The sequence below is a fragment of the Hipposideros armiger genome, unplaced genomic scaffold, assembly GCF_001890085.2.
Source record: "Hipposideros armiger isolate ML-2016 unplaced genomic scaffold, ASM189008v1 scaffold_62, whole genome shotgun sequence".
Taxonomy (NCBI): Eukaryota; Metazoa; Chordata; class Mammalia; order Chiroptera; family Hipposideridae; genus Hipposideros; species Hipposideros armiger.
In genome coordinates, this window is record NW_017731412.1 from 5,600,338 (window position 1) to 5,628,071 (window position 27,734).

General features: G+C 47.0%; 1 protein-coding gene across 1 annotated transcript in view; it reads right to left on the reverse strand.

Moving 5' to 3' along the window:
- The window catches only part of LOC109382239 (kinase suppressor of Ras 2), a 259,184-nt gene extending 231,717 nt beyond the window's left edge, over positions 1-27,467 (reverse strand). Inside the window, exons 1-2 of the mRNA XM_019641582.1 lie at positions 27,368-27,467; positions 20,891-21,410 (exon numbers count right to left, since the gene is read on the reverse strand). Coding sequence (XP_019497127.1) covers positions 20,891-21,410; positions 27,368-27,467 — 620 coding nt within the window. The remainder of the gene's footprint in view (positions 1-20,890; positions 21,411-27,367) is intronic.
- Between the last annotated feature and the right edge of the window lie 267 nt (positions 27,468-27,734).

Consider the following 27,734-nt stretch of genomic DNA (forward strand, 5'->3'; position numbering starts at 1 on the left):
GTGCTCCTAACAACAAGGTTGCCGGTTTAACTCCCACATGGGATGGTGGGCTGCGGGCCCCCCCCCGCCCATCACTCCCTGCAACAAGATTGAAAGTGGTGACAGACTTGGAGCTGAGCTGCACCCTCCACAACTAAGACTGAAGGACAACAGCTTGACTTGGAGCTGATGGGTCCTGGAAAAACACACTGTTCCCCTTCCCCTGTTCCCCAACACTGTTCCCTTTCCCAATTCCTCAATAAAATCTTTTTTAAAATATATAATTAATAATAATAATAAACAACAACAACAGTGTAATAGGATATCAGTAGGATTTCTCCTATTATCCCAGCATTATGGCTAAAGCGCAAAGCTAAACGCAAAGGACTCAAGTCCGCTTTCTAAAGAGAGCTGCTCATGAGCCAGAGTTGGGACCAGACTCCCTCCCACAACGAAAACAAAGAGGGGGCAGAGTCAGCCCCCCACTCCAAGGATCACCGCCACGGCCTCCCCGGTCTATGGAAGAAGGAAGGGATGGGTTGCGTTTGGGTCTTTGACCTCGTATGGATATAGGATTCACAAAGAGAGTGGATTCCTGTTTCCCAGAGGTGCCTGCGTGAAAGGGAGACTGGCACCTCGTTTCCGAGCTAGAATGCCTGCTGCAATCTAGAGGCTACTACAGTCATGCTCTGCTGCCGCCGTCCAAGCAGAGAGGGGCAGGGCGGTTCTTGGAAGAGATGAACGTTAAGTGCCTATGCAATGGAGGACCAGCAACGTCCAAAAGAACATTCTGTGACGATAGAAACGGTCTCTATCCGTGTTGTACATTATGGCGGCCGCCAGCCACATAGGGTTATTGAGCACTTGAAAAGCTGTGAGTGCAAACCGAGGAACTGAAAGATTCATTACGTTTCATTTTAATTAATCTTAATTTAAGTAATTGCCGCCCGTGGCGAATGACTACCCTGTTGGACAGAACAGGTTTAGAAATATCCAGAGGTGGGAGATCCATCTCATATCTGAACAGCTTGAGGTGGGGAGGAAATGGTGAGCCTGAGAAGGAGATGGGGATATTGCCCGCTCAATCCCAGATCTCAACCCTCTCAGAGGCTGTGAGAAAGGACCCCAGTGTTTCCATGGCTCCAGGGGAAGGAGCAGGGAGGTGACCGCAGCGGCATCTATCTGTGTCTAGGTGGCCACCAGAGAAGGGTCCAAGGGCAATGCCACTGAAAGGGCCAATGGGATCTAAGCAGGGCTGCTCTCAGTGCCAGCAGAGGCTGTCAGGATGAACCTGACAGCAAGCCAGTGAAAATCATGCTCACCATCTACATGGAAACCACTCACAACAGAAGAATCAGGCCAAGCGAGGCCATTACCACAGAAGCCTAGTCTGGTTGAATTTTTATGAACCACAAGTGAATGAATCTGGCCAATTGTCAGTAAGGAAGGGAAAGGAGACATTCAAAACAACCTCCATTACAGGAAAAACAAACTGCTTCCTTCAAGTTTGTACTTCAATGAGTTTAGCTTTTCAACAAACCTATTACAACAGTTCCCACATGTTATATGCTTACCTAAGTTATTTAACCCTCACAATCAGCATATAAGGCAGCTCTTAACACTCCTGTTTTATGGAGGAAGAAACTGAGGCTCAGAAAGTTTAAGTGAATCACCCACGATCCCACGGACAAGCAGCAAAGCTGGAATTTGAACCCCCCAAGTCTTCCTGACTCCAAAACTTTGTTTAATTTTGTTAGGTCATCTTTTGGACACGGAGATAATTATTTTTAAAAAGAAGCTTAAAAAAAAAGAAAAAAGAATGCATGTAAAACTGGTGAAATCCAAATAAGGTCTATACCTGTGTCAATAGTATTGTACTAATGTCAGTCTCCTGGTTTTGACATAACCTTAGATAACCTGTACCATGGTTATGCAAGATGCTATTATGGGGAGAAGCTGGGTGAGGGCTACACAGGGATTTCTGCACTACAACTTGTTGGGAGACCTAAACTATTTTATAATAAAAAGTTATTAAAAAAAAAAAGCTAAGATGATTTTTTTTTGAAGTTGTGGAAAATGAGGTTTATTGTATATTTCTGACACAGAAGTACGAGTGCATGCTTCAGGTAAGGAAATCATGTAACGATACCAAGAAAGTCCTGAATTTTTATTATATAAGAATTTCAGACTCCAACTGTCTGTAAAGCCTACTCCTACTATTTATTTCCATTTTCTCTTTAACATATGTTTGTAGGATTTAATGTAGAACTTTGAAATTCTCCCTGGAAATGAGCAGCAATCCTCTAATACTGAGGAATCAGTACAGGTTCTGCTCTGTCGTTTGCAAATACAAACACTGGAGGTTTCCTAAATAGCGATGCAATGGGCAATGTAACTTTTCCATTTCGTCCTGGGGAGGCATGACACGTTAGGTGGCTTTGTTGCTGGTGGCTATGCATCATCTCTCTGGATCATTAGCAAAAAAAAAAAAAAAACCTTCCCCCAATTCCCCAGCACTGTTCCCATCCCCCCAATTCCCCAATAAAAAAAAAAAAAAAAAAAAAAAAAGTCTTGCCCCCACCCCTTCTATGCAGCTCTGGGCTGCTAGGTGTTCCATGATCCACGTCAAGCAGGCAGGGGGTCTGCACTGCCAGGACATAACCAGCGGCATCAGCCCAGTTGCCCCAAGAACGTGCCAAGAATAAATGGGAGAATCACCAGAGACAAGAAACATTTTCAACTCCTTGTAGGGATGGCTGTTTGGGAGTGTTCAGCCCTGGCTTGATGAGTCACTCATTAGAAAAGAAAAAAAACCATGACCCTTTTCTACTGGTTCCAGGAAGACTCGGGAGTGAAGGTGGGGGGGTATTTCAAGACATCAACAGAGCCGAAGACAAGGGGAGGAATAAGGCTTAGACAATCTGTTTAGCTGGGATGTTCTTGGGGCAAGTGGGAACAAAGGTGCTGAGTGAGAAACAAGAAAACTGGGTAACTTCTGGGCGCAGGCGTCTAATGTTTTCTGTTCCTGGCTACATCAGTTTCCACACACACACACACACACACACACACACACACACACACAGAGGCAAAGGAGATACACTGCAAAGAGACATCAACGAAAAAAAAGAAAAAATTAGCTTCCTTTTTCTCTCCCAACGGCTCTCATCCCAGGCCCAGAGAAAGAAGGGAAGTTGAGAGAGGAAAAAACCAGAAGAGATGGGTGAGGAGAGAGGCCAGGGAGCCTGCTGTAATCAAGACAGTGTGGGACTCGCATCAGAATAGAACAGAATAGAGAGTCCTGAAATAGACCCACCGATACAGGGCCGAATTATATTTCACAAAGATGCCACATAATTCAATGGAGAAAAGGTGGTCTTTTCGGCAAACGGTGCTAGAATAACCGAATATTCATGTGGAAAATGCTGAGCCTTGACCCTCACCTCATACCACATGCAAAAAAATAATGCGAGCTGGATAATAAACCTATCATAAAAGCTAAAACTGTAAGGCTTCTAGAAGAAAACAAGAGACTAGCTTGGCATCTGGGATTCGTAAAGATTTCTTAGGATATAAAAAGCACTAAGCAGAAAAGAGAAAAATGTGATAAATTGAACTCCATTAAAACTGAGAACATCAGCTCTTTGAAAGACAACCATCGCAAGTGATAAGGGACACTACAGATTGAAAGAAAATATCCACAGTACATAACCTGACATGGTTGTAAGAAGATAACCAAATTAAAAACAAGGCAAAAGACTTGAACAGATGACTCACATCAAGAAAGAGAGAGAGGGCCAACTGAGTGGCTCAGTTGGTTAAGAGCATGAGCTCTGAGGAACAGGGTCGCCGGTTCAATTCCCAAATGGGCCAGTGAGCTGTGCCCGAGCTGAGCTGCTGCTGAGCTGGTGAGAGCACATGCTCTTAGTAGCAAGGTTGCCGGGTTCAACACCTGTATGGGATGGTGGGCTGCACTCCCCACAACTAGATTGAAAGTGGCGACTGGACTTAGAGCTAAGCTTGCACCCTCCACAACTAAGATTGAAGGACAACAACTTGACTTGGAGCTGATGGGTCCTGGAAAAACACAATGTTCCCCTTCCCAATTCCCCAACAATGTTCCCCGCCCCAATTCCCCAATAAAAAAATAAATAAATAAAAACAAGCTAAGCCTCATTAATCTTTAAAAAAAAAAAAAGAAAGAGAAAGGTAGAGAAATGGCACGTTAAGTCCACAAAAAGACATCCAGCACTTTTACTCATCAGCCAAATGCAAAGTAATTAATTAATTAATGCAAATTAAAACACAATTAAGATACCACTTCATACCTATTAGACAAAATAAAATTAGCAGCCTGACAATATCAAGTAGTGACAATACAGCATGGTTTCTCAACCTCAGCAATATTGATATTTTGAATTGGATAGTTCTTTCCTTGGGGAGTGAAGTGGGGGGCTATTGTGTGCATTGTAGGCTGTTTATCAGCATTCTTGGTCTGTATCCAGGTGATAAATGCTAACAGCACTCTCCCCCACAAAAAATTATGCAACCAAAAATGTCTCCAGACGTTGCCAAATGTCCCCTGGGGGACAAAATTGCTCTACGCTGAGAACCACTGATACAGAACTGCTGACTTCTCACACATTGCTGGTGGGGATGTACAATGTACAATACAACCCCTATGGAAAACAGTTTGGCATTTTCTTATAAAGTTAAACAAATAGATACACTATGACCTAGGAATTTTACTGGTAGGTATTTACCCAAGAGAAATGAAAACATCTGTAGACAAAAAAACAAAACTTGTATGAAATGTTCATAGCAGATTTATTTTCAGTAGCCCCAATGTGAGTGTAATGGGCTGAATTGTGTCCTTAAAAGGACATTTTGAGCCCTAACCCCTAGTACCTGTGAATGTGACCTTATTTAGAAATAGGGTCTCTACAGATGTAATCAAGTTAAGATGAGGTCACAGTGGATTAGAGTGGCCCAAAATCTAATCTAATGACTGGTGTCCTTATAAGAAGAGAGAACAGGGGCTAGCTGAGTGGCTCAGTTGGTTAAGAGCGTGAGCTCTGAGCAACAGGATCGTCAGTTTGATTCCCACATGGGCCAGTGAGCTGCGCCCAAGCTGAGCTGCCGCTGAGCTGCCAACAGGAGGCAGGATGGCTCAGCTGGTGAGAGCACATACTCCTAACAAGAAGGTTTCCAGCTGGATTCCTGCATGGGATGGTGGGCTGTGCCCACCCGCAACTAAGATTGAACATGGCACCTTCAGCTGAGCGGCTGTGAGCTGCTGACAGGCGGCCGGATGATGACTGGACTTGGAGCAGAGCTAGGTGTGCCCTCCACAACTAAGACTGAAGGACAACAACTTGGCTGTTCTTCTTCCTTCTTCCCCAATTCCCCAACTCTGTTCCCCCTCCCCAATTCCCCAATAAAATCTTTAAATTAAAAGAGAGAGAGAGAGAGAGAGAGATTGAGAGAGAGAGAGAGAACATACAGAAGGAAGAGGCCATGTGTCGACAGAGGCAGAGACTGGAATGATGCATCCACAAGCCAAAAAACACCAACAACAATTGCCATGAGTCCCCAGAAGCCGGAAAAGGCAAGGACGAATTCTCCTCTAGATCATTCAGAGTAAGCAAGGCCCAGTCAACACCTTGATGTTGGACTTCTGGCCTCCGGAACTGTGAGATAATCAAGTTCTGTTGTGTTAAGCCACCAAGTTTGTGGTATGTTGTTACAGTAGCACTGAGAAACTAACACAGTGAGAATGGAATATATAAACTGTGGTGTAGCCACATCATGATACATTAGTAATATACAGCAACAAAGTAATATAGAAGATGAAGTACTGATCCATACAACAACGCGGACTAACCTCAAAAATATCAGGTTGAGTGAAAGAAGCCAGACCCAAAAGAGCACTGAATGCATGAGTCCATCTATTCTATATGAAGTTCTACGAGAGACCCAAGCTATATGATAAAAATCGCAATTGACTGCCTTCAAGGGAGGGAAGATGACGGAAAGACGGCACGAGGGAACTTTCCAGATTGGCTGAGAAATGTTCTATATCTTGATTAGAGTTGTGGGTATCTGGGGATATACGTTTCTAAAAACTCATTGAACATAAAAGCTGTTTTTATCGTATGTAAATTAATACTCAATCTTAAAAACTGCAAATAAAGAGGCTAAAGAGAAGAGAAAGGAAAACTGGAAAGCACGTGACCCTTTCCCAATGATAAGAGGCAGATAAGGAAAAAATAAAGATGGAGAAGGCCAGGGGTCATATGAGAAAAAGAGCAACTTTGAACACAAGGGCAACTCTGTCTCCACATCCAGCAAGTTCTGTCATTTTGTTACACCTGCGCTCTCCATGGTTAAGTAAACTCATAAATTCTTCACTGGAGGCCAAGTTTGCAGAGCTGCTCACAACTGATTGGCCCAGGCAGACATCCCAGCTGCTGTCCATTATAACCTGGAATGGAACATTAACTTCTGAGAGGCCCCTCTGGCTCCCAGCGAGCCCCTCGCCTCCCACATTTCAAGAATATTCTTGAAAGCCGAAATGGACAACTGGGAAAAACTCAGAACATAGTGAGCAACCCCCAAGGTCCCCCAGCGCCATGGAACCCTCGGAGTGTGGAGAAATAATGGGCCCTCACCGCCCAAACACCGAGCTCTCATTTCATGGGATGCTGGGGACTTGGCCTGAGGGAGCTGCAGACAGACAGCTGAGGGCTCAGGTAAGAAGTAGCAGCCTGAGGCCAAAGTCATCTATGTTGCCCCCAAACCAGGGCGGGGGGGGGGGGTCACTGCAAATGTGGGGAGAGGCCAAAATTATTACCTTTGGCAGCTGACAGTCCAGAGACCATCATTTCCTTATCTGAGAAACGGAGAAAATGCTAAAGGGTGTGAAGAGAGGCATGCGTGTAAGGAGGATCCGGTGCTCAATAAATGCTGGCTTCCTTTTGTGAAACGCAGTAAGCAACACTGTTAGGTTCTAAACACCACATGAATGGGCCGGCTGAGTGGTGCGTTGGTTAAGAGCTGGCTTGGGACACCAGAGGGCCCCGGTTCGGATCCCACATATGAGGGCCAGTGACACTGCCTTCTACAGCTAAGATGCTGAACAACAGCTCAACCTGGAGCTGGGCTGCCGTGAGTCGCCGGCGACGGCTTAGGCTGCAGCCCCTGTGGCAGTGGGTTGCCATGGGCTACCGTGTGTAGCCAGCAGCCAGTGTGAGAGTGTGAGAGGCCGTCCAGAAGCCAGCGACTGATCTGCCTCACCCAGGAAGAGCGCAATGATGGTGCCAACTTGGGCCAGTGAAGCGACGTCCTCCACAACTAGTCTGAAGAACAAAAGGATAGCAACTTGTCTGTTTCCCTTCCCCCAAGTCCCCAATAAAAATCTTTTAAAAAATAAACACCACATGAATTATAGTCCTTGCTGACCAAGAAGCTCCCTGCTGGAGACTTCATTTTCTGTAACCTCGGCATTTGACAAAACACTTCTGTGCTGTGTCGGTGAGTGTGGCCTGGTGCCAGCCTTTTACAGAGTGCCATGCTGTTCGGCCTCTCCCTGGAATTCCCACTGACTGGGCCAAAGAGCACCCACACCCAGACCTATTGCAGCGGCTGAGGAGGGGGCCCCAGTGAATTCACACCCAGTACTGTGCTTGCCATGGGGGTCGGTAAACATTGCTTGAATACAATAGTGTGCTAGTGACACGCAGCATGTGAATTTCAGGCAAGGACAACGCTAAGAGATTTGCCCAAAAGAACAGTACAGGATGCTCTTCCTCTAGCAATAGGCTGGGTGCTTCCATTTTACTCTGCCTGGAAACAAAAGGCAGGCATCCTCAGCAGGGACAGTGTCACTCACCTCCATCCCTGCCTTGAAGGACCACAATTGGACATGGGACCTCCTTGTGCCGTATCTCTCACATTCACTATGTAATAGGGACAGAGCAAGGCTGAAAATCGGGAGGGATGATGTCGAGTGCTGGGGAAATCACCCATCCATCCATGCATCCATCCATCCATCCATCCATTTATTCTTCCAGCCAACATTCACCGAACCTTTAACTGTGCACCCAGTGCTGTGTTACGCACAAAAGTGACAGAGACGAATAAGACCGGGCCCCGACTCTCAAAGAACTCATGGTCCAGGAGTCTGGAAAGCAACAGGGACTCAGAGCCTGTTGGATACTACCAGCGACAGGCATGGCCATGGCTACTACAGAGATAGCCCAGCGTATGTATGGTCATGAGTCCAACCTCTAGGTCAGATTTGTATCACATTTGCCACTAATCAGCTAAAGACAGGATTCCGTAAGCATTTTCTGAAAGGGTGAGAGAGCACATACTTTAAGCTCTGCAGAGCATACAGCCTCTGTCACTACAACTCAACGCTGCCATAGTAGTATGAAAGCTGCCATAGAGAATATGTCAGTGAATGACTGTGTTTCAATAAAACTTTATTTACAAAAACAAGTGGTGGGCCGGATTTAGCCCTCAGGCGGTTGTTGGTTAATCCTCGTGTAGGAAGATGTGATCTTAGGCCAGTTATATAATAATCTCCTGATAGCTCAGTTTCCTTCACTGCAACAGAGAGATGGTGATAATAGCTACCTCATGAGGGGATAGAAGCTGATACTACACACAAAACACTTAGCACCATGCCCGTCACATGGTAAGGACACAATAAGTGTTAGCTGTCTGTATTATTATTATTATTCACTGCGCGATAGTACGATAATGGAAGTGTGCAGTCGGAGTCAGAAAGGAGTGGAGGGTCAGTTTGGTGTGAGGAAAACCACAGCCAGTTTTATCTGTGAGAGCCTCTCTAAATAAACCTGTTAGAACAAGGACAAAGCCCACCTGAATTCCCTGCAAGGCCGAAAGCTCTCTGAAGACTGGAAAATTCTCTGGTCCTCACCAAGACTTTCTACAAAGCAAGAAAATGAATCCATATGCTCCCTGAGCCAAGAACGTGTTTCTTAGATATCCCTCCTCAACGTCACTGAAAAGAAAATGTTTTAAGTCTCCACATCTTGGAAAGTAAAACGTAAGCGGGTGCCAACCTCAGGTTCCATTAGGTGACATCCTGACACAGCTCCATCTGCACCCCCAGAAGCATCCGGCCCTGACTCAGGGGTTCAGACCCAGGCGGGTCGGGACATAGCTACTCCAGCTGTACCTCACTCAGCTGACAGTCACAGAAAGGCCATCTCGTTCATGTATGATTTACGATCCTGAAACACGACCGGGGCTGGAAGGAAGGGCTTGGTGGCTGCTTCCTGAAAATCATGAAGCACCACTCTAGAAAATGAACCTCGCCTGCTCCCCTTGCGGCTTCTGGGAGCCTGGCCACGGTGGAAGGGGGCCCTGGCTGGAGGCCTAGAGGGTGGTTAATGTTTTTATTCTTCCTCTATTAATTCAAGTTAATAAATACCTCCAACCTGAGGGGAGCAGGAGGAGGGGATGGAGAGCTCATTGCTAGAGACCAGACAGCCCCTGGCCACGTTCATTTTGAGTGACGGAGTCCCAACAGGGTCCATCGGGGGTTGTAAGGTCAGGAAGCCATCGGAGGTGACGCAAGCGGGGAAGCGAGCGGCACTAGAAGGTGCCATCAGCCGCCACAAGCAGATGGCACAGCCTCCCGTTGACTTCTGTTCGGCTGTGTCACCAGAGCCACGCTCTCCTGTGTCCTGGAAGGCACACAGCATGCTTGGAAGAATTAATTAATGGAAAACAGGAATAAAAGGGCTCAGGGCAACTGAACTGAGGTCTGGAGGCCAAAATGTGCCTCGGAGAAAATGACGCATAACAAGTCATGCCCCTCCACGCTGACAGCCCTTCCAGAGGCTCCCCTACTGACTACACTCAGGGTAAACTCCAAACGGCCCAACAGCGCCACTTAATCCCCCCTTCTCACCCACTCCATTCCACACACAGGCTAACGTCTAGCCCCACAGCTATTTTTCGTTCCCCAACCTGCTATTCTCCCGCCTGCATCCTTTTTCCTCTCTCTTCACCTAGCTAACTCCCGCTCACTCTTCAGGGCTCACCCTAGGCAAACTACAGCCTGAAGGCCAAATCTGGCCCGCCACTTGTTTTTGTAAATAAAGTTTTATTGAAACACCACCGTGCACATTCATTTGCATATCCTCTATGGCTGCTTTCCCGTACAACTGCAGCATTGGGCGGATGCAAGAGAGACCACAGGGCAGCCGAACCTGAGGTGTTTGCTACCCGGCCCCTTACAGGAGAAGTTTTCCAACTCCTGTCTTAGGGGATGGTTCCTCCAGGAAGCTGTCCCTGGCTCCCTCGAGTGTTTGAGGTGACCCTCATCTGGGCTCCCTCAGCCCTAGTCTCACTTCCTCTACTCCAGAGCTTTCTCCCACTGAGCTATAAATTAATGTTTTCAGTCTGTCTCCCCTAAACCCTGAGCTCCTGGAAGAGAAGACCTTTTTTTTTTTTCTTTTTTCTTTTTTGCAATTCTGCACCCCAGGCCTCTCACATAGACCCCACACATCATAAGGACTGAATAATAAGTTTACAGAATGAAAGAATGAACAAATGAGTGAGTGTTTTGATGCTGTGCTGCAGACCCCGATAATACCACTGAACAGAGTACAGCTCACTCAGGCTGTTGACCACTCGATCAGGAGTCTGCACAGCAGCATTATTTCTCTGGGATGAACAGAGAGAAGACGGAAGGCCCACGCATTAGCCTGTCCAATGAACAAAGTGGCCCAAAATATGTCCTGGAGAACAGCTCCCAGATCAAACACGGGAGAAGAGACGGAAGTTTCACTAACAGTTCGGTCCAGGCTATTCCAAGTGGGACCCATACCCTAAATCCTACTGTTTCTTCCAAGGGAGCCCCCCGCCCCCATAGCCCCCTTCATCCTGCTCAGCACACATTATTGTTTTAGTCTGCTGACTTACCATTCTTTTCAACTGTAAGCTCAACTGTAAGCTCCTGGAAAGCTGGGGCATTTGCTCACCAGAGATCCCCCACAGCACTTGCACCATCTAGGCAAAAAGTGCATGATGGATGAATGAAAAAATGAATGAATGAATGAATGAATGAAAGGAACTCAATCATCAAATCCTTCCATCTAGTGTACAATGGTACAGAGAGCCAGTTGGGACCAGATTCCACTCTGAGGTGAACCCAGGACTGGCCCCTGACCCAGTAGGGAACCTAGAAGTGCCCTGTTGAAGGATGGTCATCACTGTTTCATGACGACCTTACGTCTGGCATGCGGAGGCCACACTCTTGGCATTGAGTACCTTCTCCATCACGGCCTCTCCAGTTTCTGGAGGCATTTCTGGGGTCTCAGCTGTGCCCAGCCTTGTTCCTAATCTCTGTCTTGGCCTTCAAAGGCCCCACTGATCACTGGCTTCTGTGTGACTGCTCCACTCCATGCTGATATCACTCCCTCATCCTGGTCCCCATTATCTTAAATCAAAGTGCTGGGCAGCTGCCCTCTATGACTCAAGCTGCCATCCAGGAGCCAATGCACAGTGGAGAAGCTGGCCCTGGAAGGAATGTTTATATCTTCCCATCTATCACACTAAAAGGTTCCTTTCAAATTCTATCAAATAAGTCAAAAATCAAGATAGAGAACAGTGCCTTCTCTTCGTCTGTTCCAGAAATGGCTACCCTCTGGAGTGAACAGATTTCAGGCATTTAATTTGGCAACCCAGTGACATGCCCTCCCAGAAGGCTGGCGCCTGCCAGTGGCAAGGCAAAGAGAGGAGAGGAGAAGCAACAACAAGATTACCACAAAGAGAGATAAAGAGGAACCATAAATTCTACTCAAAGAATGAAGTCCCTCAGGACACCCTGCCGTTTCCTGAATGCCAGACAAGCTTTTATTCGTAGGCACCTCAATCCTGAGTCTAATTCTAATGTTCTTCCTTTTATTACGGTAATAACAATAACTATAATTATGTATTCAAGATACCAGTGCCATGAAAACCGTATCATTCCACTTGTAGTTAAGCAGCCCTGGGTTGGTATCAACACCGGGCCTGGCAGATGACACTTCTGGATGATTTGGGGGAAAATGCAGCTATAGAATAATCACAGCTCCATAAAACCACAGGGTGCCCTATAACAGTAGCTAAGAAACATGTTTAACAGCTTAAGGATGACACTCTCCCCACAGCTTTTTCTTACCTACCTTTGTTGCATAGTCTAAGTCACATCCCCATCAAGAGAAGAATCACTGGCTCTAATCGATAGAATGAAAGGCTTTGAGAAGGGATGGAAATCAGATTAATCGAACATTCTGGTTTTGACTGATGGATAATGACTTTCCCAGAGGGTCATGTTGGGAAGGATTCCGAAGTCATACCCGAGTCCATGAAGAATGCCTGCCTCTGGGACTGAAGGAGCAATGGACAGCCTTATACGGACCACATATGCCGACCTTACCTTCAGTCATTTGACCATAGGTGAATCAGGTCAAAATGGGTACGGGGATTTTTCCCCATCCTCTGTGCCCAGCCAATTCAAACGCACCCCACAAGGTCCCATGAAAATGTCACCCACTTATTCACTTCTGCTTTTCTTGACACCGTTCCCTTCTGCTCAGGGAAAATACGCACTCCTTTTTCTGTTCAAAAAATGTAAAGTGACCAAGGCTCTAAACTCGACATCTTTCTCTACGCTAGCACTTTTGACACAGACAAAGGGAATTTGCCTCCACACTCATCACTGTATCCCAATGCCTGGTCCAGGGAAGGGGCCAGTAAATATTTGTTGAATTCATGTTCCATTCGCGATGCAAACCCAGGCGACCTGGCTGCAGAGCCCATGCCATCCCTCAATGCCACCATGGACTTTGGGCGAGAAGGAACCCCAGCTCTTGTACTTTGCTAGTCCGGGTGAGTTTAGACAAGGCATGTTCTCTCTTAAAGCCAATTTCCTTGCCTATAAAGTGGGATGTCGGATGATGAAATAAAATAAACCACACAAAGTACCAGCATACAATCGGCAATACCATACAGTGACACAGCTTCCATTCCTATTATTACAACAATTATTCAATCAACGAACCTTTTAATTTAGTGAAAATGTGTTCCACACAGCTGTGCATAGAGCATCATGCAATTACCTTTAGTCCTGTCTTAGTTGAGGTTCCCCCCAAATCAGATCTGAGGGAAGTTTTGGGGTGCAAGGAGTACATGTGGGAGGTGGTCCCAGGAAACATGACAAAGTGGAGAGGTGAGGCAGGGAAGGAAGGAAAGCCCATAAAGGATGCGTCATGGGGGCATCTGTGCCACCATGGGCAACGGGGGCTCCACCACTCTGAGGACCCTCCGAGAGAGTGTGTAGAGCACATATCAGAATGGCCCCACAGAGGACATGTTTAAGCACTAATTCTTGTCCCCTACTGGTGGACGCTTGCTCCTAATGGCATGAACTTCCTGGCATTTCCAGCCTGCCCTACACTCGGGCCAAACACGTTCTACTGGCCAAAAAAAGGCCCTTAGGAAGAGACACAGGTAGGACCTTGGTGTGTACCGGATCTGTCTACCAAAGCTATAGGTGACACCCAGCAGGGGCCTGGGGGGATGGGCGGGACCTCACCAGCCCTGCACAGACACAGTTTCATCTCTAGGGAAGCCACAAGTCTATGTGACTTGTTTCCAAGTCACAAGGCTAGTTAGCAACCACGCTGGGACTCCCCTGGGCTCCTAGGAAACGCGCAACTCCTTAGAAAGAGATAACAAGAGACAGAGGCAGGCGCCAGGTGAGCAAAAAGATACCATTGGAACGAATCTCGCCAGAATAACCTTCAGTTATTCCTTGTACATAACAAGGGACCTTCAAGGAAAGGCTCTGCTACCCAACTCACAGTGAACCTCACTACAATAATTCATAATAAAATAAGCACACTGTTGAGCTTATTTTCCACTAGAGAACTTCAGAGCTGCTATGTCAATAGGAAGTTGACAGTAAGTGATTCATCAGGGGCGTTTTTATAAACCTCTGGGGCGGATACAATGGGTGGTCCCTTTGATATTTACAAAGCCAAACTTATTTTATTTTATTATTATTTTTTTTTAGCTGAGCCATCCTGCCACCTGTCGGCAGCTCAGCGGCTGCTCAGCTCAGGCCGGGACTCGAACCGCTGTTGCTCAGAGCTCACACTCTTGAGCAAGCTCTTAACCAACTGAGCCACTCAGCTGGCCCGAGCCAAACTTATTTTAAATGGGTCTCCCTCAACTCATCCCAGGACTGAAAGATTCAGCCGCTTGAGGGAAAGGGTGAAGTCTCCATAAGGGGAAGGGCCTATTCTTGCTCCAGACCCAGGAAAGAGGTCCTGGAATCGAACTAGGATAGCAAGCACGAAGGAGGTCAGTGCTGAACGGAGAGCTGTGAACAGACCTTTCCTATGCAAAGTAATGACAGGGTTTCATTTAAAAACTGAGAAGCATAAATTTTCCTTAGAAAGATGTATACATCCTATTATGGATAATGTACATTATATATTATTTATATAAATTATAAAAGACCTCACTCATTCAAAATAAGAAAAAAGTCGGTGTGACTTGGCGACAAGTCCACAGGACAAAATTTTTAAAGAGAAGCTGAGGGAAAGGGTGAACATGCCCTTTTCATCTTCTGCAAGTAGGAATTTGACCTTGGGTCAAATCAGAGACTTTCGAGCTCTGATCCTCTGAACTCTGCTGAAGGAGAAATGCCCACTGTGTTGGTAGACCACACTGCTTATGGTAGAACTGCCTCTGGTGGGTGGATTGCAAATGGACTGGGAGTTCTCGGTATGAACTTGAAATACCTGATGAGGAATCCAGCAGCCTTGGGGATCCTTGAACCATGACTGTTATAACTGGACATGTCCCCTGGAGGGACCCTGGGAGCTCACATTGATGGAGTTGTTACAAGAGCTACTGTCCCCTAAGCCAGGATGGTTCCCACACCTGCTTAACATGAATCTCATCACCTTGAACCTGAACTGCCACTTAGAGGTGGGGGGGGGGCAAGACCCACAGAAGAGACGCCTGACGCTGTGTTACGTCCTCCTAGGTCAATCTGATGTCAAGTGTGACCTGTGTTAATCTCGTCTGTCTGAATGCTTAGTTAGAACTAAAAAGGTCCCCTGTATGAGCACAGCGGAAGCCTTCCTATTTTAATGAACATCCTATTATAGACAAACTAATCACTTCTCTCTTGCCCTTACAAACACATTATCGAGTTTGTTGTAATAATTAGCAGATTGATCTGTAGGTGTGTGTGAGTTTGAGTTGCTGGCATGTAATTAGTTTTCTAAAGTACACAAAAAGATCCTCCTTGAAATCTTATTTACATAATGAATCCACTGAGCAAAGGCTGTTCTCATTCAAGTTACAAATGATACGGATGTCAGATACAGAAATCTGAATTCATTGGAACCAAGAGAATGAGAGGCTTGAGTGTGGGTCTCACCCAGCCTGGTTCTCTCTGCTCCCAGGTCAGCGGAGGGTTTTCACACCCTTCCTCAGAAGGGCAGGGGTGACACGTGTTCATGCACAAACAATACAGAGGTCTGAAAGCAGAGACATGCACGAAAGAACATTCTAGATGTGCTTTGGGGAAATAGAAGAGTTTCTATTTTAAAAGGGGAAATGGGTGAGAGGTCATAAATGGAATCTTCATATTTAGGCAGAACTAACAAAGGCAAATCACATTAGTAAAGGCATAGAGTAGGGTTGCTATTATGAAGAAAGGGAATGAGATACATTATATATGCACATATAAACACTATATATGTACACAAGGATTCCGAATTAAGTATTAAGAGCAGTTATAGTTTTTCTCTATGAGAAAGGAAAGGTCTTTGATCTTGCATGGATTATATTTTCTACTGCTTGTATTTGCAAAACAAAGATGTAGCTAGGAATTACTTCTATAAGTAAAACAAAATTGTAATTGAAAACTACCTTTAAAAAGCATTTGCAGGGGCGGCCGGTTTAGCTCAGGTGGTTAGAGCGCAGGCTCCTAACACCAAGGTTGCCGGTTCAATTCCTACATGGGCCAGTGAGTTGCGCCCTCCACAGCTAGATTGGAGACAACAACTTGACTTGGAGCTGAGCTGCTGGTAGGCAGCCGGTTGGCTCAGGTGGTTAGAGCATGGGCTTCATAGCGCCAAGGTTGCTGGTTCATGGTGCTTGTAACACCAAGGTTGCCGGTTCGATTCCCACATGAGCCAGTGAGCTGCGCCCTCCACAACCAGACTGAAAACAACAACTTGACTTGGAGCTGATGGGTCCTGGAAAAACACACTGTTCCCCAAAAAAGTTTTAAAAAAATTTTTTTAAAGTATTTACTTATAGCAATAACACAGTCAATAATACTGTGCTAGCATAGTATGGTGTCAGATGGTTGCTAGATGTATCATGGTGATCACTTCTTTAGGTATATAAATGTTGAATCACTACGGTGTACCCTGAAACTAATATATTGTATGTTAGCTATATTTTTAATAAAAATATTTTTTAGAACGTATTTGCAAAAAGGGGGGTGGGGTGGGGCGGTTTACAACAGAATTCCTTTTTAATACCGAGCTTCTCCAATGCATTTAAAATGTGACCAGTTTAGAGAAGTTTAAAATGTGATCAGTTTTCAGAAACACAGTTTACCCTTTCAGAGGCTCTGATAGAAGACAGCAAGTCATTTGTATCATGGGCAGACAAATGGAAGAGTCTACAGACAGACAACTCATTGCACTCAACTCATTGCACACATGTTAGAAAAAGGTTTTTCTTTTTCTAACACTGTGGTTGTGGGGTCCTTGGACTGAAGGTCAACATGGCCAGAATCCCCGAGATCGCTCTCTCTTAATTTTCCAAATGGCTGACTGTAAGGAATCAGTGCCAGTTTCCCCTTGTAAGTGTGGCCGCAAAGCCAGAGGGAGAAGAAAGGCTGATAAGAACGCTGGGGAGGCTCTTGATAACTCCCAATGTTCCTATCTAACTGTATCTATAGGATTATATTCACAGAGCTATGTTCGTGTTTCTCAACCATTTTATTTTTCACTGTGACCCACCAAGGAACCTTCCTGGATGTCTTTTTCCTAATTATCACCCCCTAACTCTCAGTAAAATATTAATACCACAGATATACTATACATCTGTTTATGCATGTGGCTCTTTGGAGGGTCACAAACTATTGTAATATCAAGAGGTTTTTTTGTTTTTGTTTGTTTTTTTGTCTCGCTCCCCCAAGAGCCAATTTTTGCCCCATTAGGGGTGATTTCATTCCTATTGAGAATATACACTGTGTGTGTGTGTGTGTGTGTGTGTGTGTGTGTGTGTAAAACAAAGAACCAGCATATACTTTCCACTTTCTTCATCATATTTCCTATGTTGTTTCAATTTCCACAGTAATCAAGTATTACTTTTAAATTTTACCAGGGAAAAAAACAACACAGTAGGGCCAGCAGAGTGGTTCAGTTGGTTAAGAGTTAGCTTAAGAGCACAAGCTCTGAGCAACAGGGTTGCCGGTTCAAGTCCCACATGGGCCAGTGAGCTATGCCCGAGCTGAGCTGCCACTGGGCTGCCAACAGGTGGCAGGATGGCTCAGCTGGTGAGAGCACATGCTCCTAACAAGGTTGCTGGTTCGACTCCTGCATGGGATGGTGGCAATGCCTACCCACAACTAAGATTGAACACGGCACCTTGAGCTGAGCTGACCTGAGATGCCAACAGGTGGCTGGATGGCTCAGTGGTTAAAGCATGAGCTCTTAACAACAAGGTTTCCGGTTCGACTCCTGCATGGGATGGTGGGCTATGCCCATCCACAACTAAGATTGAACACGGCACCTTGAGCTGAGCAACTGTGAGCTGCCAATGGGCAGCCAGATGGCGACTGGACTTGGAGCTGAGCTAGCTGCGCCCTCCACAACTAAGACTGAAGGACAACAACTTGGCTGTTCCCCTTCCCCAATTCCTCAACACTGTTCCCCTTCCCCAGTTCCCCAATAAAATCTATTTTTAAAAAATACAATAGTCTCCCCTTATCTATGGGGGATACGTTCCAAGAACCCCAGTGGATGCCTAAAACTGCAAATAGTTCTGAACCCTATATTCACTGTTTTTCCCTATATACATACCTATGATAAAGTTTAATTTATAAATTAGGCACAGTAAGAGGTTAACAACAATAAATAATAAAATAGAGTTATAACAATAGACTGTAAACAAAAGTTATGTGAGTGTGGCCTCTGATCACTGATCTGAGATGACTACTAAGTAACTAACCGGTGAGGAGCATACGAGTATATCTGGTAAGGGGTGGATATTCAAAATATATAAGGAACTCCTACAACCCAACAGCACAAAAGACAAATAATCTGATTAAAACATGTGCAAAGAGCCTGGATAGACATTTTTCCAAAGAGAGATAAATAGCCAACAGGTACCTGCAAAGGTGCTCACCATCACTAATCATCAGGGAAAAACTAGTCAAAACCACTGTGAGATATCACCTCACACGGTCAGAATGGCAATTAGAAAAATGACAAGAGACAGCAAATGCTGGCGAGGATGTGGAGGAAAGGGAACCCTCGTGCACTGTTGGTGGGAATGTAAATTGACGCAGCCACTACGGAAAATTCAAAAAATTAAAACTAGAGTTCTGGTTATTCGATTAATGTCACTCTTCACGAGGCCAAGGACTTGTCACTTTTTGCTTTCCATGATACCCCACCAATGAGCCCAGAGCCTAGAACATACCACATTTCATCGCTTCTAAGACACACAAGGCTTTACATTTATTGCAGGGTGCATCTTACAATCAATGTCTTAGAGTCACCCACATATGGTGGTGAGAGTTCTGGACATACTGGCTGAATCGGTGAAGACCCTCGCGGGCGGGTGCTACTCGGAACCCCCTAAGGGCAATTGCTGACACGGCCAATAGGAGGGCCTGGGTGTGTGTCCCGAGTCCCAGGACCCTCAGCAGGGCTCAGCCAGCACTATGTCACAAAAGTAACACGTCACAGGCACACGGGTTCTCCACTGCTCGAGGCAGGAAGAAGGAAGCGAAGGAGGGAGCCTGAGATTGGGGCAGACCCCTGAGCCCTGCATAACTGCTCCCACTCACTGCTCCCTCTTTCCTACTCTTCTCCTGGTGTCACTTTTGCCCCAACAATGGAGGCTACAGCTCCCTGGAGGGAACAGGACGTGCTGCCTGCACAGGGAGGGGTGCAAAAAAGAACTGCAGCAAGGTGCCCCCAGGTCCACTCACCACTGGCTAAGGCCATGGGCACTGCCCACAGCAGTCACTGCCCTCCCCTGAATGGCCCTAGAGATTCTATACACAACGGAGAGCCAGTCCTGGATAAATGCCAGAGTCAGAGGTGAGTGGGCACAGCTGGGGGGGGGGGTCAGGAAAATCCCTGAGAGTCTTTGCAATGTCACCAGAAGCCAAAGTGAAGGGCAGGTTCAGGCAGGGCCTCTGCACTTGATGTTCCCTACACAAGCTTGGGCCAGCCCTGCCTGCCTTTGGCTCATGCCAGGATGCCCGCTGGGGTCTCTGGCCGGCCTCAGCCCTCAGATAGGCCCTCACACACAGGAATTACAATGACATGTTCCTCCCCACTGTGCCCCCACATCACAGCTGTGGGGCCCCCAGAGCGTGGGTCTGACCTTCTCACCCACAACAAATTTAGACTCGTTACCGTATCTCCTAATAAGATCATACATAATCATTTTATCTTCTATGCCTGAGCTGCAATTTTGTTAAATGTAAATATTTGAGACTTGCCACCCACTTTTATAACCCCGTTTAGCATTTTTTCCCATCTTTAATACACTGAGAACCTCAAAAGAATGCAAGGGACCTAGGCCACAGTCAGCCTCTGAGGGGCCATGCAGAGACCTGCCCGTCTCTCCCCATAGCCGGCATGTAGCCACAGATACTGTGTCACCCTCTGCTAGCAGCAGGACCCCCCCAAACCAGAGCCAGGCACACACTTATCCACTTTCGTGATTTTCTTCCCTGGGTGCCTGCAACCCAACCCTAAACTTGTGTATGACAGCCTTTGCTCTGACAGTCCATATCTCCACTCCCTGAGCCACACCCGCCCCGAGCAGACCTGGACATGCCTCTGAGTTATCATCACTGAGCATGGCGCATGCACAGGGTCTAGAGTCGTCCTGGACGGTAGCCACTCGCCCATCCCACTTGGAACGCAGTCAGACCGTGTTGAGATGAACCGTGGGTATAACACACGCACTGGATTTTGAACACTTAGTCGGACAAAGAGAATGCAGACTATCCCAGTAATAATGTTTTACATGCATTCTAGGTTGAAGTGATACTACTTTGATATACTGGGTTAAGTGACATATATTATGAAAATTACTGTCACTCGTTTCTTTTTGCTCTTTTAAAGGTGGCCACTAGGAAGCACAAGGCTGCCTTTGCAGCTCACATCCTCTTTCTAGGGGCAGCACTCGGACAGACCCTGCAGGGGTTGGCACACGTCGCTGTCAAGGGTCGGATGGTCAATAGTCCTGGCTTTGTGGGCCCTACTCAACCCACCATCGCAGCAGGAAAGCAGCCACGGATACAAGCAACCTGCAGGAACGCACTAGGCTGTGTTGCAGTAAATTCAGATTTGGCCCCTAGACTACAGATTGCCCACCCCTGCTTTGGAGTATTAATAGTACTAAGAAGGGTCATTTCTGGAAAATTCCATTCTATTCATTTTCTCACAGGCCCTCATTAAAAAAAAAAAAAAGAAAGAAACAAAAAAACCTTTCATTCAACTGGGAGAGGGAAATACAAGTCGATTGGAGGTTTCCCTGACTTGGGGCCACGAGGCAGCCCCCCGCAGCCCCAGGCTCAGCTCTCCCAGGGCACCCACCATGCACTCACTTGGGCGTGTGGGCCTCGTCTACACGGTGCGCCAGCTGGAACTCGTGGGACTTGCTCCGATGGAGGGCTGTGAAACCCGGGATCAAGTGGATCAGCTTTCGGGAGGAGGGCGGCGGGGTCCCTGGGGGCTTCAGCTTGTTTTTCCTCCTCATGGGCGGCGGCGTGCCAGGCGGGGTCGCGGTGGTGACGATATTGGGGGTGCGTGGTGGGGTCCGGACGGCGTGCCGCTGCCGGGGTGATGGGGGCAGGGAACGGTGGCCCGACTCCAGCAGCGGCGGCGGCGGGCACAGGCCCGGGTAGGCGTCCACGGTGAGCCTGTCCACATGGGTGTACACGGGGCCCCCGGGGGCGGGGCCGGCGTGACAATAATGCTGGACGCACTTGGGCTGGACCCTGGGGCTCTGGGAGAGGTGGGTGCGGATCCACGGGGTCGGCTCCGCGGGGCACACAGGGTTGTTCTCCTTCCCCGTCTCCGTGGCGGGCCACTGGATGGTCCAATCTTGTTTGGAAAGGTTGCCTCCTGAGTTGGAACAAAGGAGCAGAGAGACGCGGGTAAGCTCTGAGAAAGCCAGGTGAGTCAAATGATCCGCGTGCACGGACGCACCTTACACGGTACACACACGAAAGCAGGTTAGCGCGTCTGCACGCTATACCGTGTGCACGTTTACATAAACTCAGCCACACCACGTGGCCCCTCCCAAGAGAGAATGAAACCGCTTTGTTGGCCCTCTCATCATAACCCCCCTTCAACAGCCTTGCCCTCCACTGTCCCAGGGTTGGGAAGCCCACAGCTCAAAGGTCCCGAAAAGCAAAGAAGTGACTTCTTGCCTTTTAAGCTTCCAAGGGTCTGAGTTCCAATGGTCCCAAGGTGATTTAAAGGATTTTCCAGGATACCCTTTCCCTTACACAGCCATTTTAATACCTAACCCCCATGTGAGATGCATGAATTCTGCAGAAGTCAAGTTCACCCCCGGTCACTCCCTGGCCACCCTTCTGCCACTGCACACATCTTCCCCATCTATGCCATGGTGTGTCCACCACGCAGTCATCCAACAAGCATTTTCCGAAGGTGCCAGGTGCTGCGCCTGGAAAAAGCACAAGAAACCACGCCCAGGCCGGGCCCTGGTCCCTAACCTTCCATTCCACTGACGGAGAGACATAACAGACAAGAGAACACACTCATGAAAGGATTGGAGTTGTGAGTGCTGGGAGGGAAATAAACAGAATGACATGATCAGAAGCGTACTGGCAATGGTGAGTGGTTAACCAAACCGTGGTGCACACCAGCCACAGAACTACTTAGCCACCAAGGAATGAACAATCGATGCACTCAGCAACATGGTGACTCTGCAGAGACGATGTTGAGTGACAAAAGCCAGCCCCCAAAGATTGACTCCACTGACATATCCTTTCTCAAATGACACTACAGTAATGCCTTGGTTTATGAGCATAATTCGTTCCGGAAACAAACTACTCATGTTGTAAGACATCACTCGTTTACCAAGTTAAAAAATGTATTAGAAATGTTTGCTCGTCTTGTGGAATACTCACAAACCACGTTACTCCCAATCCAAGGTTTTACTGTATTTAGAAATGGAGGATAGACTGGTGGTTGCCAGGTGTTAGGGATGATGGACACAGGAAGGAGGGAGGTGGGGGTGACAACACAGGGACAGTTTGTTGTGTTGGAACTGTCCCGTGTCTTCACTGTGGTGGTGGATGCGTGAACCCCCCTAGATGATAAAATTACATAGAACTAAATACATACACACACATGAGAACAAATAAAACTGGGGAAATAACAAGATTGGTGGGTTGTATCTGTATCAATATTCTGGCTGTGATATTATACAATGGTTTTGCAAAAGGTTACCATTGGGAGAAACTGAACAAACTGTACAAGGGACCAACTATAGACTGAATGTTTGCCTCCTCAAAATTCGTACATTGAAATCCTAACCCCCAAGGTGATGGTATTTGGCAGTGGGACTTTGGGAGTTAATTAGGTTAAGATGTGGTCGTGAGGGTGGGGCCCTCCTCATGGGAAAAGCGTTCTTATAAGGAGATGAGGAGACAAAAACTCCAACGAAAGACCACATGAGGTATGAAGGTAGCTGTCTGCAAGCCAGAAAGTGAGCCCTCAACAAGAACCTTGATCTTGGACTTCCAGCCTCCAGAACTGTAAGAAATAAATGTCTTTTGTTTAAACCACACAGTCTATAGAATTTGTTACAGCAGCCCATGCTGACTAGGTACCTCTCTGTATGATTTCTTATAATTGCGTGTGACTCTACAATTAGTCCAATAGAAATTTGAAATGAAAAACTTAAACATAAAAGAGGGTGGGAGGAGGAGAGCTTACTTTAGGAAGAGTGATCAGCGTCCTAAGGAAGTGACATTTAGGCTGATGACAAGAAGGAGATAGTCATGCTAAGAGCCAAGGAGAGAGCATGGCAGGGGTGGGGGGAGGGGAGGACGACGCGAAGGGCAAAAGCATAAAGAAGGGCTTTTTTTTTTTTTATCTTACAGCAGTTCATGCGAAAAAAATGGAGACATTAAAATATAAAAATCCCCACATCGTGAATAAAACGTTAGGTTTTCAGGCCTGACATATGCTAAGTCAAAAAATAAAATAAATCCAATCGTGCATTAACATTTCTTCGCTCCTTTGCCGTACGAGTATTCAGAGTGCAAACACAAATCTGGGTGACATGTTCAGACTCTCAAGCTACAATGTGCAGCCTTTTCTTCATCCTCTTCGCTGAGAGATGGAAAAGCATAATAGTAAAAAAATACCAAACGTACAGGCTCCACACTATCTACGTTAGGGCAGGCACTTTCCTAGGTCCCTTTTCTGGGTCCCTTGAGGACAGTGTGCCCAAGGTGTAGTGACAATGGGCTAACTGGTTCAAGGAGAGGCTGAAGGGACAGGTAAGGGACAGACCTTCAGACCCATGGCCCAATGTGCAATGTGAAGTTTATATCAAATTCAAGCCACTGAGGGTGTTGATCTGAATGGGGTTCACCTCTCAGAGATCACTCGGGCTGCTGCTTGGACAAGAAGAGCCCAGTTAAGGGCGACTATAGGGCCCCAGGAGAAAGATGATTCTGGCTCCGACTAGAGTGGTGACAGCAAAGGTGGAGAGGAGTCACTGGGGGTCAATGGAGAAAAAAATGGAGGGATCTGGCCAAAGGTGATCAAGTGGGCCCTCCCATCATGGGCCAAGAAAGGAGATTTGGGCAGAAATAAATTCCAACTCGTAGCCGACTAGCAATAACAATTATAATTACTATAATATAAAGACCATAACAAGAGCTAATGTATAGAGCATTTGACAGTTTACAAAGTGCTTCCATTAACACTGAATCATTGCCCCATTTTTAATTAAAACAACTCATTTTATTACATATTCATTATAGAAAAAGTAGAAAATTCAAAGAAGGAAAAAGGCAGTGTTGTTCTACAGCCATCGTCCCTGTTACCAGATGGGTGTGTGTGTGTGTGTGTGTGTGTGTGTGTGTGTGTGTGTGTGTGTGTGTGTGTGTGTGTGTGTGTGTTTAAAGAAATACTATAAGATATTTAATGGTGGTGTATCATCTGCTTTTTTTTTCATTTGTTATATTGGGATCATTTGACATGTTAATTTTTGTTACTCTGCGTTCAAAGGACGATTTGATCTCCACTTTGGTAGATTAAAAAAATGAATGTGCAGAAATGAAGACGTGCCCAAGACGGGAACTGGTAGCTGGGTATCAAACCCAGGACCCGGGCCACCTCCACAACCAGGGCACAGGGGTCTGTGACAGAGAGCTGGGTCCTACATTTACTGGAGACCACTGACCATCATAATCAGCCAACTGGGAATAGAGGCTGGAGCATTTCTGGCAAGAGCTTCCCTTTACCCTCCTCCCAGACTTTGCCAGAACAGTCTACCAAAGTCACCATCACTATAATGTTTATTCTCAAATACCTACACATACACATTAGCCCAGGGACTAAGGGAGCCAGCTGTGGAGTCAGATGACTTGGCCGAAATTCTGGCTCCCCCACTTACTGGCTGTGTGACCCTGGGCACGCATCTAACCTCTCTGAGTCTTAGCTTTATCACCTGTGAAATGGGGCAGGGATAGGACCCACCTCAGGGGAATATAAGGATCAAATGAAATAACACAAGTGATCTCCTGGCACACAGTGAGTGCTCCATGAAAGTTAGTTACCCTCAGTGTCATTCTCAACACTATGGTAATAGGGCACCTTCCATTTAAAGAGTGTGCACTTGTGCTGAGGGCTGGAGGTGGAGCAGATGCCAACATCATCACCTCTAGGAAGCTGATGCTCAGAGAGGCAGGGCAGCTCTGAGAGCCGGGGGCAGATAAAGAATCAAGCCCAGGTCAGCCTCCCCATCACCCAGCTCTGGATTGACATTTGCTCCGGGAATACAAACTCATTGTCCAATTAGCCTAAGTAAAACATGCCTAAGGAAGTCGATCTGGTTTTCAAGTTATCTTAATTATATACGGAAGCTTTGGACATTATCACTACAGCTCTTACCCTCCTGAATGAAATGGAAAGAATAGGGGATTGGGAGTCAGGAAGGTCTGGCTTAGAACACTGCCCTCACCAGACTGACCAGCTCTGTGGCTCTAAGCAAGACCCTTGACCTCTCTGAGCCTGTTTTGGGCTCTGTAAAATGAAAGTAATCATGGTTTCCTTGGAGGGTGCAGTGAGGATTAAATGTATTCATTCAGTCCTCCAAGTATTTCACGAATGTTTGAACGTCTCTCGTGTACCAGGCACTGTTCGGGGCACCAGGAGGGATGGAGCAATGCGTACGTGTTAGCTATTTTTCCCTCCTCCCCTTACACCCCGTCAATCCACGTGTCCCCATCTCCACCACCACAGCCCCACCCCAGGTCCTCATCACCTCCATCCAGACGCCTTCAGCAGTCTCAGGCTGGCCTCCACCTGGCACCCTTGGCCTGTCTAGTCCTTTCTCCATGCATCTTTCCACAGTGCCCCTTTAAGCATGTCCCTCCCCTACACACAGAGGGTCCTTTTGAGCAACAAGAACGGATGCCCATACACCTGTGCACCAGCATCTCTGGGACCCGTTGAATCCCAAAGGGACAGAAGGAGTAGTAGGTGTACAAGTGTGCACTCTGGGCCAGCACCCTGGGCTCTAGCAGGGCTCTATGGTAAACGGACCCCATCCATGGGACTAGGCGGCTTTCAAGTCACATCATCAAGGAAGCACCAGCCCCTCCCGTGGTGTGATCAGGGGCTGGATTAGAACAGTGATATTATGGGCAGAAACCTGACCTCCAGTCCCAAACCCCTTTCTCGGCATTTGCCAATTGGGAAATTCAGCCTTTCCCTCAGCATGAGCAGGGGTTCAGGCCGAGCCTTGGGGATTTAGCAGGAACTTAGCTTCCATCCCATTGTCATTCACAGTTGGGGGAGTGCCAGCCCCTCCCTTGGCATGACCTCGGGGCTGGGGTCCAAGCCTCACAGCTGCATGATGTAGGAAGGCAGAGCTCCCACCTGGCCTGTGACCGGGTTTGACAGCTGTGAACCTTGGCTGCCGTAGTTTCCAGGAGGCCAGTCTCAGGGGATCAGTCTTGCTGAGCCCTAGCTCTCAGCATCCGTCCCCATCCACTCAGCAGAGCCAACCCCTGAATGGTCCTCCTACGCTCTTCCTTTACAGCCTCTGGGCTTGAATTTCCGCCTCCCGCAAAACATCTCCAGCAACACGGTACTACTCGCATTCCCCAAGCTTGCCACGTTCTGTCATCGCCTGGCTTTCTCTCGGACATTGGATTCCACCTCATATTGTGAGTACTTATTTATTTATTTGAGGTGAAACTCCCAGAACACCCAACGCACCATTTTAAAGCAAATAATTCCATAGCGGTTTGGTACATTCACTGTATTGTGCGGCCACCACCTCTTTCGAAGAACCGAAACATGTTTAGCTCCTCAAAAGGAAACCCCGTGCCCATGAAGCAGTTTCTCCCCAGTCCTTCCTCCTTTCCACAGTCCCTGGCCACCACTAGTCTGCTTTCTGTCTCTATGGATTTGCCTTTCCTGGACATGTCATGTAAATGGAACCATACACCTAGGCAGTGTATGATTCGTGTCTGGCTTCCTCCACTCAGCATAACGTTTTCGAGGTTTATCCAAATTGTTAGCGCTCCTTTCCTTTTATGGATGAATACCACCCCATTGTATGGACATACCACATTGTGTTTATCCATTAGTCAATCAGTGGACATTTTGGTGGTTTCGACCTTTTGGCTATTGTGACGAGGGCCACGGGGATCCTTCACATACAAACATTTAAGTGCCTGCTCTCAATTCCTGTGGGTCTGTACCTGGGAGTGGAATTGCCATGAGCACTGATTTCATTATCCATCTTCCCACCAGACAGAGGGATGTTGAGGGCAGGAGAACGAATGACAGACACTCTCCCCAGGGGCCGGCCCAGTGAATGGCTGGGCGAGGGAACTGGATGGGTTCCAGGTATCCAGAAGAGATGATGCAGTCATCCTCAATCACCTGCCCATCTGTCTGCGTCATCGTGGCGGTCCAGACTCTGTGCTGAGGGCTTCGCTCCTTTTATCTCATTAAGCCGCTCCTCACTTCACTCTGAGATCGGCTCAAATGCCCACTGTCAACTCCTCGCCCTTCTCTACCTGAAATGACCCCAGGCGCTGGTTTTTTTTTATACCAGAGACCTGCTTTTTTTTTTCCTCCAGAGCACTTATCATCGCTGACATGGCATAGATAATATACTGTATAGGACATATTACAGATAATGTCGATATCATGCATTTGTTCATCCCC